This window comes from Wyeomyia smithii, chromosome 2 (assembly GCF_029784165.1).
Source record: "Wyeomyia smithii strain HCP4-BCI-WySm-NY-G18 chromosome 2, ASM2978416v1, whole genome shotgun sequence".
NCBI classification, from domain to species: Eukaryota; Metazoa; Arthropoda; class Insecta; order Diptera; family Culicidae; genus Wyeomyia; species Wyeomyia smithii.
Genome location: NC_073695.1, coordinates 279,539,881 through 279,556,938, shown reverse-complemented (window position 1 = coordinate 279,556,938; position 17,058 = coordinate 279,539,881). Strand labels below are relative to the sequence as shown.

Below are 17,058 nucleotides of genomic sequence, written 5' to 3'. Positions count from 1 at the left end.
GAGCTTTTGGAGTGCACCTGTGTTGACCAGTGTAATCTATCTGGCAACACTTTCGGTAGAAAAATATATTTTTTTCTGGATTGTTTGGTTTAATCATTCCTTGGTTAGTGAAGCCAGATGAATAATTTCTACAATTTGAGCCAAATCCGCGATGGTCGATGCCTAGATTGTGATTTCTCGTGGTTACTTTGTACTTTGTACTCCATACGTAACCCAACGAATCTACTTCAGTCTCGCCCAATCGATAATTTTTCCAAGGTTTTGAGTTCCTTAGTGTACAAAAACAACTGGAACAGCAAACAGTTGATTAGTAGAATCAAGCGATGCATCCAAAAAGTCGATGTGAATACTGTACAACGCTCTCGTTCAGGCATCCTGACAAAGCTTAGTCGAACAGCCGATTCTGGACCTTTTTTAAATATTCATCAATATATTTTTGTTAAAAATGAACGTATCTTCGAGTGCAATGAATCAATTTTTGTTCTAGAGCATCGAATTTTTTTTGACAGCATAAGAAAAAACATCCAAATTTTTAGTTGTCACCCGTTACCATTTTTGAGTCAAAGAAATGGTAATTTTGGTAATAAACGCGTAAAAACCTGATTGAATGCTAGAATACATACCTACGCTCTTTAAAAAAAACTATTGATACTTACATTTTTTCCACCAGTAAAAACACTCTGTTTTGTAATAGTCTGAAGTTTCATTTAAATCATAAATAGTCGATATTGGACGATAGATTGTTCGGCATGGAATGTCTCAATATTGAAAAAAAAAAAAAATAGGTGTAAATAGAAACAAATACCCTAATTAAGGAAAGTGGCATAGTTGCCAAAAATTCTCGGCGAGCCGCTGTAGAGTCGATCTACCTACTTATTTGATTTTTCCTTCGCAACGAGGAAGGCAACGCTTTTGGAATTCTTTGTGGTTGCTCGGCAAAAGGAAGAGACTTATTAGAATCTCTTAGCGACGAACCCACCAACAAATACTTGAAATCGCAGTCCACGGCACTTTCAGCGGGAAATCCTTAACCGCATTATTTTCCTTGTCGTCGAAGCTAAATTCTGTAAATTATTCATCTTCTTTGACTTAAACAACAGTGCTAAACAAAACCCGCCAGCTGCGACTTCTCCACCGGTTTTAGCTAGACATTTAGAGGTTAACATCGATGTTGAACTTTGTTGTGAAGTCAAACTGCCAACTAAAATCGAAAACAAACATAATAAAGTTGTTGATTTCATCGACGAGTTATTTTTCCTGTACAACTACACTGAAAGTAGAACACTTCAACTCGACATTTTAATGCTTTAGACTTATCTTTTCAGTTCGCGTGCTGTAGCTTTAAGCGCGTATGGTTCCGTTTGAAGAACACCCTTAATAGCAGATAGAAAAAAGTAAACCCCGAACCCTATTTATTCCATGACTATCAAGAATTTTAAACTGGTCTTAACCAATTTGCTGTGCGTGCCTCAAACAGCGTGCAATCATTTTGGTTCCATTTCACGGCTAAATAATCTTCTACCGTATGCGCACGAAACGGGAGCGACGCACCGACGAACGCGACGTTAGCCCTTTATGCAGGGCTATCTAAACAATGTGGGCAACTCGCTAAACGGGCACCGAATATTTAGATATCCACACAATCGGTCTGGAGTCGGCTCGAGGAATGTAGGTGGTAATTTTTCTTTCTCTCCGTTTTCTGCCGTCCAGGTGAGCGTCAAGAGGACAAGTTCAGTTTTCGAAAACCCGTAACGCTCGAAGCGGCTCGAGTTGTGGGGCTGGGAACCGAAATGTCGCTCGCTAGCTTACGGTTCGGCTCGGTGATCAATGCGTGACCTAATCTCTGAAATCGGCATCGCATTGCCAGTTGAGGAATATTTGTTGGTTTTCCAATCCTAAGCGACTAACCTGGAGCCACAGCCATACTAAGTTGGGTACCAAATTTTAATACAAATCGCACAAACCAGCAGCGGGCCGAGTGAAAGTTGCTGTTTTATTGGTTTTTATGAAAAGTGGAATTATGAGAATGAACTTTTGTGGGAAGAATTTCGCGGTGCCGGTCAGACAGTTTCAGCTGAACACTTTCGCTGTGGTTTTATGTCAAATAATGAAAAGAGACAATTGCAGTTAATAGCTTTCTATTATTTGCTTAAGTAATTTTCTCCGTGAAGATGCTTGATTTCGATCAAGACAAGCCTAATTCGAAACACTAATGAGGAATCATCCGCATTTGGGATAGTTTGAACGCGTTAATTAAATTACGTTCACCGAGGGTGTTATTGAAATTTGTTTATTCACTTTTGGTTTCGTTGTTTTGGTAGCTGCAGCTTTCGGTGTAGTGCAACTTGACTGGAGAGCAACTTATATTGTGATGTTTCTTTTCACATGTCTCAAGATAGATGTTATTGCCACTATGTGGCATCTGAAGTGCACCCACGAAAAGAAGACCGGGGAATCTTCAGAAATGTTGATAAACAGGATTTGTCTATGAGACTGTTTTTTGGGTGTACTGATAGGATAGGATAATTATTGCGGATGATTGAGGGGGCTCGGCTTTTGAATAACGAAGTGGCCGTGCTTTTCGTAGGAGTGCGGAGATTTTGAAAGTGAAACTGGTCGTTAACGTTCCACTAGATGAAATTGAAGATAAGAAAGTATTTCTTTATTGTGTGGTCAAAAAAAAAACTGAAAGACGGAAGACAACTGAGAAGTGCCACAATTTGATTTACTCTAGTTGTTGCTTATATTCGTTCTCAAATGTATATCAGCTCTCGGCAACCATTTCTAATTGGCCATCAGTCGATAACCGTAGGAACACGATACAGGCATTATACAACACTATTGTTTGGCCAACCAGCAGCTCCGTGTACGGATATCAGTAAACAACTTTTCAATAACCGTACCACCGAGTGGCGGATAAAAAACTGCATTCCGCTAAGTTCATATGGCACTTGGCCTGGGAACGAGTTGACTTTTACCGCCATTCATCCGCCGACCGTGAAGCATCTGGTTCCGACTGCGCCCGACGATGCCCGGCCCGAGCCTTAGCAACTAGAACATTTAGCAACGCGGCTGTTGTCGTAGGTAACGGGCGGCAAAGGCAAACAGGTGTGCAGAATCGAATAATGCTGCCGTGATCTACTGCAGCCAGCAGATTATTGTTCTACACCAGAAAGCAACACTGGTTTCGAGATCTTACACTATAAATCAGAGCATTCAATTTCTTCCAGTCGTCCGAACAGCGCTGTGGACTGAAATTTCAATAAATAATTTTCAGTATTGCTATCTTCTTTGAACAGCGTATGCACCGAGAGTATGTACATTAAACGGGGAGTTTGCATTCCTTTTTGGACTGCTCGGTCTGGTGAAAGGTTAATTCCTGTGCAAAACGGTACCGGTAGTCAACGAAGTGTTGCCGGCGCACAGTCTCAAGCGGTGAGCAGTTTATGAATGAGCTTTAGAGCACATAGAGCGCGATAATCAAGCAGTGCCGGGCGAAATAAATTAAGTTTTTAAAGTGTGCTCAAACATGTACCGTCCATTTAATTTGAGTGTAGGCTTCGGACATCGAAGCTGCTCGTTAATTGCTGTTTAACGAGCAGTTTTAATGTTGTTAAATCTTTCTCTCTCTCTCTCTCATGCTAAAAAAGGGGTGTGTAATCGAATAGTGTGAATTGGGTAGGATGTTGAACTTTTTTAGAAGCAAGGTGGATTTTGTGTTTCTTGTAAACGATATACTTAATATTAGCATAAATCGTAAAAAAATTAAAATACGTCTTTTGGAATCGTAAACTACATTTATTTCTCATATTACATTGACGCTACTGCGTTCATACTTTGCAACCTTCTGTCGTTATTTACGTTATTTTTTATTGTTTGTTTATTGTTTGAATAGACGGATGCGGTTTTAACGATATAAGTAGCTATTTCAAGGTTTATTTTCAAGTAAAACTTGTTAACTTCAACAAGGTATGATTGTGTATTGCCATTGGAGCCTTACTGTGGATACCTGTTACAGTTTTTTTTACTGGAACCTTACACAAGTTGAATAAATTCTAAATTTTCATACCCATTCGAATATCAAATTGAGCTATAGTTTTAGTTTTAAATTTATCTACTGCTTATCTAAAACGGCTAAAAGGGTTCATTTTGCAAGTTCGGGAAATCATCATTAACCAACTTTGAGCTAGATAATCTGGTTCACAGATATAGGCGATCTATTTGAGTTCAACAGATACCCCTGCAAAGGTTCTGGTTTGTGAAATTGAATCTCGACAGCGGTGCGAAGTCGGTCTAATCAAATTACATTCAAGCTGAACTGAGCACCTAGAAAAAAAATGGAAAAAATAACACTTATTCCACCGTTCTCCCATTAGTCACGTCGCTGGGCGGTAAAACGAAAGAAAATAACAAAAATGAATGTGATTTGCATGCACAAGACTCCAGCTACCACTGCAACCGAGGCAAATTCCATTTCTGGGTTGGTCGGTGACTGGGTCCTAATGCCTTCGTCGATTGCCGGGGCCAATGGGCGGCTCCAGTGCGCTTGAAACGTGCTTTTGCGGGGTTATGCAATTGACGGTGAACTTATGCCATAAAGTGTTGGATGATTTCCCAACAGGAACGGTGATGGGTTCGGTATTGATTGTTTATTGCATAGCAATAAATAAGGGGTTGCGAGGGTGTGGATTCGTAATGAGAATGGTTAGTTTGGTGAGGTTATTTTAATTTCGAATATATGGAACGTTTCGTTTAACTGTCCTTGTTCATTGCTTGATTTAATTTTTGCAGGCCGTTGCTGACTATACGAAAGAATGACACTGTCAGAAGAAGGATTGATTCGTGATGGAACATCCTCCTTCGGGACGATCGATCTACCAGAGGAAACCATCAGCAAATGTATGCATTTCAAATGATAAAACTCTCTGTCTAATTCGTGTTATGTGTTTGCGTGTTTGTGTGTACTAATTACGAAATCACCCTTTTGTGTAATCTCATTTATGTTTAGTAGTACATATTGCAATTCTGGTGAACTCATCAATAAGTAAATAATCAGTAAAGAATATGTAGCACGTTGCTGTGAAATTTCTCTGGTATATTTAGAGCATATTGCAACTTGATAATAACAGCGAAATATTTCCATCAACTCTCGCTTAAAAATACATCGGTGGCCTAGTCTCATTTAAGAAATATTTAGTCCACAAGCGAAGTCGAACGGACCGAAAGCATGCAGCCAATCCATCAATCAGCAAAGAGCAGCAACGAATCGAACGTTTAATGGTAACTCTCAATTAGCTTTCGTTTGGCAAGCTAAGCAACGGTCAGTCAAAACCCGAGCAGAGAGACACCATGGGAAAATGTCGCTTTTCATAGTGCCAGCAATCTGTAGGCGGGAAGCGAGAAATAACCCTAGCGGCAAACGCCGAGGCAATAAATATGAATGAATCATGATTCATATTAGACCGCAGAGAAACCACAGCTCGACGCATGAACCCAAGCGGCATTTGTTGTGAGTTGCACTCAGCTGGGCCTGTGTAGCCGAAAGGAGAACTAAGTGGACTGCGGCGTGAGGTCTCTGATGAAGTTCAACCGCGAGAGATCGTGAGTAATAAAATTGTATCAATTTCTTTAGTTCATTAGACGACGAGAGAGCTTTACCTGCCGTTTAGTGGAGGGGAGCTAACAAGGCAACGCTAAGGCAGACGAGGAAGGCGTTTCGGCTAATTTTTCTAATAAATTTTTTCGCTTTTCTTCACGTCGCTTCTGTGACACGAGTAGTGCTGGCGAGGCTGTTGTGTTGAAAATCGCAGACAGAAGCTGGTTCGTATCCTGACGAGCGACGAGGTGATTGAGGCGAGTTCCTGCTCGAGCCTAACGTTTTAAGAGTGAGTTAATTTAGAAAATTGGACATTTATCAGCTGGTTTATGTGGCTTGAAGCCAAAGGTCGAATATCTCACTTCTTTGCAACGAAAGTTCAGGAGCAGAGTAGAGATGGTAAAATACATACAGCTGATTGGAGCAGAAAATAGAAAGAGATGGTTGAACTTGGGGCCACTTTGAATGGCAGGCAATAGTACTATTTCTCAAATTCTGTGAACTTTCTCTATATGATATTCCAATCAAATGATATAGTTATTTCGAAACATATTCAGTTTTCGTGTAAATGAGAATATAAGCAAAAGTATCATTTGACATATAATTTTGTTAGCTCAAACGAACAAAAGCAATGTTTTTATTGTAATTAGAATTTAGAAGGTTTTTTTCTGTTTTATAAAACAGCTTTAGTCCTTCACTACATGTATTAGCATAAATAATCTAATCGTCCGAAAAAAACATTTGAGCTTTTATAAATAAGTTTGACCTCAAAACACACTCCAATTCTTTGTTTAGAACAGAATGTCAACATTTTTCACGACCGCAGTGCGTTTAGTTGCTTTGATTTGATCCAATGATCATCGTTGCATTCGTTTTCCACACAATGAGAACAAAGTGCCATTTCATGAACATAAATGGATAATTGGAAATAGCATGAAATGACAACAAAACGAATGGCGCTCTAATGTGAGTCGGTTTTTTGAAATGGCTTTCATAAAATTATCTTTAAATGTGTAACGATCGTATTTATGAGGGCATTTTTTAGGTTAAACTGTGTTCCAAGCCCGGCTCTCTACTTCTGAGACGAATCGGTGTTTTGACAGCTTTGGCAGTGTGCGAGCTGCACTGCCCCTCATGGCAAGTCCGTCCCAGTTGCATTTTTATCAATTTTGACTTTATTGGTGGGATCATCACCTTTTTACATCGACTTTCGGTAGAACACATGATTTTGAATACTTTGTTCTGAGGAACTATGAAAAAAATAGCAAATCGGTTTGTCCCATAGCAAAAATGATCGCAAGTCGGACCCATAGAACAAATCATCAGTTCTACAGTCAAAAATAAGCTAAGTTTTTACTTTTTACTGGTAGACTATTCTAAAAATACTTCTTCTCATCATTTAAAACTCGAAAATTGCCTTCAGTCGCCTTTTCATGATCGTGCGCCTTTTTATGATCGTGTGGATCTCGCTGTTTTCATCAAGGAAAAAATTCCACCAGTTGTTTCTTTCATCTATTTTTTTGTTAACAAATCATTTCTGCCATCGCCGTTAGGTGTGTCACTGTACTGATAATTAGAGCAACCAATCAATATAAATTTAATACTACCCTCGTATTTTATCCATGTTTGGCCGTGGGTAACAATTGAGAAACGGTGGTTTTTTTTTTGAAGAACGTGTTAACAGTCATACCGAATACTTCAGCACGCTTCTTAGATTTTTTCACAACGTAGTAAAAATCTCAATGCGTAATAGAAGGGTCTTTGTTATATTGGTTTCCCTGCCTAATGCATGAAAGCTGTCCGCCGCCGTCACACAAGGACCGCTTTCGAAAAATTTTAGAGCAGGTTCCTCACCTGAACTGATTTAGAATTTAATCATAGTATTAGATGAAGAATCAAGCGGGCAAGTTATACAACACACATTGTAATACATGTCTCACTACAAAATCGTTTTAATGATTCTGTGGAAGCACGCGAGAAGGTGATCGGCCAGCGGCTGATTTGTTTCAAATGCAAGCTATCACCGGAGTCGGCTTGCAGTAGTTTGTTTTTCATCACCAGTCGTAGGTGGCTATGGGTTTGCTATCATTCTGGCTAGGTATCGTAAAAGTAATCGCATATGGGTCCCAGCTTATGGTTTGCAACATAATTTTATCAACTTTTGGTGTGTATGAACGGTTTATAACGCTGAAGTATTTAGTTGACATTGCAGTAACAATTTCTGTTGATAGTCTTGTTTAAAACAGCACAAGAGTGCAATATTTGGCCCAAAGCGTTACGATTTTTAATTGCTGTTTTCTCATCAGCACGAAAACGCAAATGGGACGGACTTGCTATGAGCGGCAGTGCAACCAGTACAGAGTGATAATTAGAACAACACAAAAATCCGTCAGTCTGCGGAAAATCAGTTTGTGGTGGATAGAGCTACTTTTGTGGCAGGTACGTGCAAAAGTTTCAGATTTAATCAATAATTGCTTACTTGCAATTCTCACAAGTTTTGATCTGATTTCGCACAAACATTGTAAATATAATCCAGTTGGTCTAGAATACAATTAGCTAGCATGAAGATTTGACACCTTTTGAAATCTTTTTCCGCAATATGTCTAAACACGTAATAATCTATAAGATTCAGCTCAAACTATGGGAAATTGTTCATACTTGCTCCGTGGAATCTTTTAATTTTCTATGAAAGCACATATTTAACATATTTAACATTCTTGCAACTTTCAATTTTTTTAAAAATATCAGTAGATTTTGGGGGACTACGTCTTTCTTCACAATACTAAGGTACATTCTGTGAAAACTGGATTGAACATGTAACGTTTTTGGTTGGCGGAATGGAAGATTAGATGCTAATAGCGCTCAAACAACTGTTCCGATTTCAATAGTTAGAATACCGTTGGAAAGCTAAAATATACAAGATTCGTATAACATGATAGTTTTAGTTACCATTTTCTTATTACTCCCTGAAAATTGCGGAAAAGTTTGAAGGTCGAATATTCACATACATTTTTTATACGATTGGTATATTTCCCTAACGCAGACTTCAAAAACATAGACGAAATGATTTTACGCGTTCAGTCATTGGCTATCAATGCCAGCCAATTGGCATCGCATTCATTACCCAACATAAGCGATGATGAAAGAAAGCAGAGATGCTTCCACGTGATTGGTTCTTTCCCCAATCTCCCAAGTTCCCCACACTGAGTGACGCTATAAAAGAACATTCCGTGTTGAGAAAAGCTCATCAGTCATCAATCATCATTCTCTGCTAGCGTGTTGAGCAGTACAGTTGTTTATTTTCGCTCCGTTCACTTTGTACGTTCGTTCGTAAGTTTTTATTTTCGCGTTGGAAACCGACGCTACGGTGAACCCTGACATGGGTAAATCGAAAACCGGTTCTAGTACGGGTAAACGGCCTCGACCTGGAAATGCCCCCGATTCGGCGGCTAAGAAGCTTCTGGCCAACAACAGATTTGCTGTCTTGGAAAACTCCACGGACCCCGAAATAGTGAAAAAAGAGAAAATTCCACCCTTCTATGTGAAAGGATTTCCAGAAGGTCTTCGTGAAGCAATTGTCTTTTACATCGAGAAAGGACTGAAATGCACTATCCGTATGTGCACTGACGGCTACAAACTGATGGTTCCGGCATTGAATCACTACAAGGCGGTGCAAGTAATACTGCAGCAGCGTAAGGTGGAATATTTCTCCCATGACATTGAAGCAGAAAAACCGCTCAAGGTTGTTCTCCGTGGTCTTCCAGACATGGAAATTGACACTCTGTTAGAGGAACTGAAGGCAAATGGACTCAAGCCAATACAGATCCATAAGCTGTCACGCCACAACAAGACTCGGAAGTACCGCGACCAATTGTACCTTATCAACCTGGAGAAAAATTCAACATGTTTGGCGGATTTGCAGTCCATTCGTGCCCTTTTCCACATCATTGTGGCCTGGGAGCGCTACAAACCAGTTCATCGAGATGTGACCCAATGTTCCAATTGCCTGTTGTTTGGACATGGGACTAAAAACTGCCATATGGCCTACCGCTGCATCAAATGCGGACAAACGCACGCACCCGACACCTGCCAATTGATGGAAACTGCCGATCCTGTCTGCGCAAATTGTGGAGCTGATCATAAGGCCACCAGTCGTACCTGCCCAAAGCGGGCGGAATTCATTGAGATCCGCAAAAGAGCCTCAATCAACAACCAACCCGGTCGGAGAAAAGTCCCAGTGCCAGTGAATAAAGAGCAAAATTTCCAGTCATCACATCGCGACGTGTAATCCCAGTGCTTCCACCTCTCCCACTGAATAATCGGCTTACAACCACGTTTGCCGATGTCGCAGCATCGAGCCGTTCCTCGCCTCCCCCGGGGCTCCCAGGGCTTACAACTCCTGCCACTGTAATGAAGTTTACCCGCACAGACGCCGAAGAAAACAATGCAGATTCCCTTCTCACTACAGAAGAGTTCGTGCATCTCCTGGCCGAAGCATTCGTAGCCCTTCGCACCTGTAAAACCAGAGCTGAACAGCTGCAGGCAGCAGTTTCCATCCTCACCAAATATGGCCCGTGAATGCATCAACATCGCTAACTGGAACGCTTGCTCGTTAAAGAGCAATGCCATCGAATTCGCTGATTTCCTCAACGAGCGGACTATCGACGTAGCTATCATCACCGAGACACATCTAAAACCTGGCGTCAACATCTACCTCCCCGACTTTCGAGTTGTTCGGCTCGATCGTACCCACTCAGCGGGTGGAGGCGTAGCCATCGCGTTGAGGAAGAACATCTGCTGTAAGCTGCTGCCCAGTTTCAACTTAAAAGTCATCGAAGCGGTTGGGGTCGAGGTTTCTACCCCTGTCGGCCCTATTATTATCATAGCCGCCTACTGTCCGTCGCAAGTCAGCTCAAGGAACGATTCATCCTCTAATCTGAAACAAGATCTCGTCAAGCTTACCAGACATCGGCAAAACTTCATCTTGGCTGGTGACCTCAATGCCAAACATCAAGCCTGGGGCAACACTCGAAGCAACCCAAATGGCAAAGTCGTCCACAATGACCTACAAGCATCTTCGTACATCATCCTGAACCCAGACTCCCCCACCCGGTTGAGTCGCTCTGGTGTCCACTCGACCATCGATTTTTTCATCACCAACATGGCAAACCTTTCGAATCCGATCGTCTACCAGGAACTGAGCTCCGACCACCTTCCAGTGGTGGCCGAAGTATGCTACTCCGCCAATCGATTTCGTGCTCGTCGTCGCAACTACCATTGTGCTGACTGGCCACGGTTCCAGCAGTTCATCGACGCCAACATCCGCTACAACATAGAACTTGAATCGACGGACGACATCGATCAGTGCTTGCAGATCATCGACGAGGCTCTATCCTTAGCCCGTGACCAACACATCCCTGCTTCTGACCTGGTGAGTAACACTCTGAATCTAGACAGCCTAACTAAATCTTATATAAGACTTCGTAACACAACTAGGCGCCATTATCAACGTACTGGCCTGCCTCACTTAAAGTCTTACTGCAATCGTCTTAATAAAATCATTAAGGCCCGGTTGGTGGATCTCAGAAACAAAAGCTTTGAAAGTCATATTCGCTCTCTCCCAGATTGTGCAAACCCCTTCTGGAAATTAACTAAACTTCTGAAAAACAAGCCGAGACCTGTCCCTTCTCTCTCCCATTCTGATCAATAAGCTGGCCAAGTTCAGCTAATAACACCAGCTGAAAAAGCTAATGCACTTGGCCAGCATTTCGTAAATTCTCACAATCTTGGTCGTTCCCTGGTGAGCCCCTTTGAGCCTGATGTGGCAGCTACAATGTCCAGAATCGCTGTGACCCCTCTAGTTGTCCCAGAGGAATCTATAATTTCTGCAGACGAGGTAATGGCAGCCATCAAATCATGTAAAAATATGAAGGCCGCGGGTGTCGATGGGGTGGTCAATCTCGAATTGAAAAATTTGAGCGTTGACTTCTTTCATCACCTCGCAAAGATCTTCAATAAGTGCTTGGAACTTGGCTACTTCCCGTCCCGTTGGAAGGTCGCCAAAGTTATCCCCATCCATAAACCTGGGAAGGATCCCACTGACGCTAAAAGCTACCGGCCCATTAGCCTCCTTTCATCTATTTCGAAATTGTTCGAAAAACTGATTCTGAGACGTATACTAGAGTTTGCTGATCAGAAAAACATCTTCCTTAGAGAGCAATTCGGGTTTAGGAAGGGGCACTCCACTGTGCACCAGCTCACCCGGGTAACGAACATTATCAGGCGGAACAAGTCTGTTTCCAAAACAACTGCCATGGCGTTGTTGGACGTTGAGAAAGCGTTTGACAACGTCTGGCACGATGGTCTTGTTTATAAGATGCATCGGTGCAACTTCCCGATCTTCCTTGTGAAAATCATCAAAAATTATCTGTCGGGTAGATCATTTAGGGTCTGCTTGAACAACTCCCAGTCTGATACATTTAATGTTGATGCTGGGGTCCCCCAGGGTAGCCTCTTGGGTCCTATCCTCTTTAACATCTTTACGTCAGACGTTCGTCCCCTTCCGGATGGTGGTGTACTGTCCATGTTCGCGGACGACACTGCCATCATGTACAAAGGGCGAGTGATCCGTTCGCTGACTAGAAAACTTCAAGCAGGCCTGGATGTTCTATCCGGCTTCTTCAACAACTCGAAGATTTGCATCAATGCGGCTAAAACACAGGCCATCTTATTTCCCCACTCAAACTCACGTCGACTTGTTCCGCCTGACGACGTCAGGCTTAAAATTAATAATTCACCCATCGAATGGTCGAGAGAGGTGGGATACCTCGGTCTTGTTCTGGACAGCAAGCTTATATTCAGATCACATGTGGAAATAACATCAATCAAAAGCAACATCCTAATTAAATCTCTATACCCACTGATACACAGAAAATCCAAACTGCCCCTGAAGAACAAGCTTGCTGTCCATAAAATGATTATCCTGCCAGTATCAGAATACGGTTTGCCAACCTGGGAGAGTTGTGCCAAGTATCACCATGATAAATTACAGGTTATCCAAAATAAGATTCTAAGGATGATCCTTAACAGTCCTCGAAGAACGCGTAATTCTGAGATCCACCAACTAGCCGGTCTAGATACACTTTTGGTGCGCAAACAGGCAATTCTGTCTAGATTCAGGGATGCTTGCCAGAGGTCAATTCACGAGGCAATTCGATCTTTGTCAATTTAGTTTTTGAGATAGTTTTAGTTAGGTAGGTTATTCAATTTTATTTAAATTCATAAACTTACCGTGCCATTAAGGCAAAGATGTAAAATTAATCTTCAAGATAATTTAAAAAACCAATCTAAATGCACTACTACGAACAAAGATGACGAGCCTTTAGGGCTGACCAATTATCCTGTCATAAATTATACCTCTGTAAACAATTTCAAAATATTGAGCGGGGGCCTAGTGTGGTTGGTAACGTCTCCGCCAACCACGCTCGACGCCTGGGTTCGAATCCCACCGCCGACATAGGTGTCGATGGTTGTGAGGTGGCGTGATCCACTCACAACCAACCCAACTGGTCTAGATTCAATCCTAGCCGACACCGGGAGATTTTCTGAGGCGAAAAATCTCTGGGATCACGCCTTCCATCGCATGAGGAAGTAAAGCCGTTGGCGCCGGTCCGTTAATAAACGGGTCGTGAGTTAGGGTCCTGGGTGTGGAGTCGCCTCCCTGGGCGTCGGTGATTGGCCACAACAGTGGCGGAACTAGACCGACGGAAAATAAGCGAGAATAAAAAAAAAAAAAAAAACAATTTCAAAAATAAAAGACTATTCAGCAGCAGAGATTCCCTGGTCGACCGTCAAAGCGAACAGTTCGGCATCCTTTCGATCTGAGTTGGACCCCACCAGTGGTAATCTAATACAGATATCGTTGTTGGAATACAGCCCGAAACTGGACGTGATCGGCACTGGGGACCATTAGAAGCCGTTGGAAGGGACCATTGGAAGACTTGGAAGCCGTTTGGATGCTTCCGATAGTAATTTGTGTAGGTAAAATGTGTCGTATATCAAGCGTGTGTGTGTCTGAGGACGTGTGCGTGTGTATGTGTGTGTGTGGGTAGCGTTAGCGTGTGTATGTGTGTGTGTGTGTTAGTAGCGTAAGCATGTGTATGTGTGTGTGTGAATAGCGTTAGCGTGTGTATGTGTGTGTGTGTGTGTGTGTGTGTGAGTAGCGTTAGCGTGTGTATGTGTGTGTGTGTGAATAGCGTTAGCGTGTGTATGTGTGTGTGTGTGACTAGCGTTAGCGTGTGTATGTGTGTGTGTAGCGTGGATGTGTGTGTAGGGTGGATGTGTGTGTGTGTAGCGTGTGAGTGTGTGTGTGTGTCTGTGTTTGTAGCGTGGGTGTATCTGAGGAGCGTGTGCTTGTGAGTAGTGTGTGTGTGTATATAGCGTGTTTGTGAATAACGTGTGTGTGTATAACATGTGTGTGCAAAAATGCATTCATCCGAGGTAAATTTATTTATGACAGAATACTTTTATAGGCAACAAGTTAATTATTTTTCCTGTTAGTTTGTATGCTATGGTTTATGACAGGTGTATGTGTTTTTTGGGAAGTGTTCATGGATTGTTGTGTATGGTATTTGTACGTTTGGTGTGTGTTACATACCCACATCCCACGTCAAGCCTACGTTTGTGCACTCAAGCACATACCCTTTAACTTTTATATCTATAGAAAACATCTGATTTAAGCGGTTTTAATTTTTGAAAACAAACTACCTAAAAGAAAATATAATAGTAAAATGTGCACAACAGAATTTGCAGCTTTTGTGGGCAAACGCAGGCCTAACGTAGGACTACGAAAATTGTTATTCATAAACTTTCTACTAGCCAACATTCGTGTTGTCTCGGTTGTACTCCAAACCACAGCCGCGGATACAAACGGAACAGCGTCATCTATTTGATAGTGTTATGCTCCATCGGGACGCGTCTGCTGATTGTAAACACGGAATAAAGCGTTATAACGTCACACAACGAAACTAAGAGAATGACGTAATTTTAAAATGAGCGTTGTTTTTTTCAAATTGTATTCGGTCTAACCATGACGCGTACATATATGCGATAATTAAAATGACTATTGATAAACCATTTCCAAAACTATTTATATAAATTTAGAAGATTTTAGTGAATGATTCTATAATTGATTCAAATCTGATTTGATCAGATATATAAATCAGACATATAAAGAGTGGAATATACAAAGAGTGGCGGGTTTTGATGTGAATGCGGAATTCGTTTGAGAAAAATCACTACTCTTCATTCAAAACTTCAACGTCCCTATAATAAACGGTTCAGTCCAATATACAGCAACATTTCCATCCTCAATCGTTTCCTATCTAAAGTATGGTAGTCAACAACATGTTATATTGTAGTGTGGATGAGATTCATCCATCAGTCCGGTTTCACTGCTTGCCAACACGGAAAGAGGTATTAATTTTTCGTACACCCTTATTATATAAGGAGAAGAAAGTCATTACGCCACGCAATGAAGCTAAGAGAATGGTGTAATTTAAAAATAGGTACAATATTCATATAAAACATAAATCACGCGGTAATATTATGTTATTGCGAATGCCGTAAGCGCATTTATGAGATAATTGAATGAATGTTGAATGCAACAAATTGTTTTTGTTGTAGAATTACGTCTTACGGCATCATATATAGGGGTACAAATTGAAAAACCGAAAAACATCGAGAGCGCCATGAAAATTGTCCACTATTAAATGCCTAAAACTTTATCAAGATCCAACGGATTTCCTTCATTCTTACAATGATCGCTCGAAAAATTAGCCATGCGCCCACCAAAATGCGGAAAATTGTGATTTTGTGATTGTAACTATTGTGCTATTGCAAAATATAGAGCCTTGTTGAACGCATGATTCGACCAATCTGCTGAAACAAAACTTTCTTACCCAGCACAGCCGACGCTAAAGTATGTTGTTGTTGTTTTACGTCTTCAAAGACACGCCTCTCAGTAGTCACGTATAAAAATTTAGTCTTCATTGTATAACCGATTACTGCAGCAAGAGGGCTCTCACTGGAAACTGATCCGACCGCAGCGATCGCAGCGTTCCACAACAGACAGACGAACCGGCGAACCGCGTTACTGCACAGCACTGTTGAACATGTTCAGACATGTTAGTGATTTTTTCCGAATCTGCCGCGTAGTGTTTGCTTTCGGACAGTTTGCCACTGCAAACATGCTCGTCGTTCTCCTTAGTATGTGGAAGAAGCGGAGAAATGAATCACCGCGCACTTCTTTTTCAGTATGTGCTTGCGTGTAACAAATGCTTCCACCACACTGCTTCTTTCTGCACTTCGACACAGAGAGACAAACACACTTCCAGCTCACCCCACATCTGAGCGAAACAAGAGGGGCGAAGGCGAATGACTCTGAAGAGAATAGGCAGAAGTACACCACAGTGTACTGGCGAGAAAACAATTTGACAAAAGTGTAGTCCTCGTGTAGCTAAACCGTAAAAACGAATTCGACATAAGTAAACTCGACCGGCACGAGCAACCCAGACAGTTTTGTTTCTCCCTCTACTATCCAATCTCTTTTCCTCTTTTGCCATGCTCAAGAAACAAACTGTAAAAAGCACCGCAGATAGCTCTACAGTGTAATTATTGTGCGTAATCTCCATACGTGTGAGAAAGTACACCATAGTTCATTATCTCTCAAGAGAGAGAAAGAGAGATAGATAGGGAGAGAGAGAGAGAGAGAAAGAGATTTCACATTCCATAACGGTGCTTTTTGGAAGCTCGCCTGATTCACATTATCCGTCGATCTCTTCTAGCATGTGCGTTGATTTGCTCTGTAGTGTGAGAGCAGTTGTTTTCTCTATTAATTACTACACAACAGAGCTCACGGGAGCGCTTTTTCTGTGTGTCTTTTAATTAAATATGAAAAAACAGAAAATCTAGGTACTAAAGTGCACAGCGTGGTTTGATTTGTATCTCTAAACTGAAAAAAAAAATCCAGTCGCCCATTGCGCATGTTTGCTTTTCAAATCACATCGAATTTATCTCAGCAGTGTACGCCGCTGCTCACTTCTGTGTTTCTTTCTAAAGTGGTTCTCCGCTCTTGTTTTGCTCAGTGGTGGTATAAGCAGCAAGTGTGTTAGTTTTTCTGCAAGCAACAGAGATAAAGCACAAAACATAATGAAAAGTGTAGTGCAGAAAATTGCTACATGCAGTTCTCATGGTGAGTAAGAAGTATACGGTGAATATTCACTCGGCTCTTCTCACATATTGAGAATATCAAGCATGTCTGTGGGTAGTAAATGTTGTTTGAACTTCTTTGAAGGATGATAAGACACATTTTTCATCTATCCTGAAATTATTTTCCTTGATCAAACGGTTTACTGAAAAATGTTTCCTAAACCACAAGGTCACATTACCCTCCCTGTCGGTTG

General features: G+C 41.5%; 1 protein-coding gene across 4 annotated transcripts in view; it reads left to right on the top strand.

The window, feature by feature from the left end:
* Positions 1-17,058, top strand: part of LOC129721785 (calpain-11-like) — a 123,034-nt gene that overhangs the window by 61,281 nt on the left and 44,695 nt on the right. For 2 of the 4 annotated variants that reach the window (XM_055674728.1, XM_055674727.1), the window contains exon 3: positions 4,792-4,899. The exons of 1 other annotated variant lie outside the window; for it this stretch is intronic. In XM_055674728.1, coding sequence (XP_055530703.1) covers positions 4,815-4,899 — 85 coding nt within the window. In that variant the 5' untranslated portion in view covers positions 4,792-4,814. Of the gene's footprint in view, positions 1-4,791; positions 4,900-7,903; positions 8,036-17,058 lie in introns of those variants that run through there. One more of the 4 variants, XM_055674731.1, reaches the window with a different exon arrangement.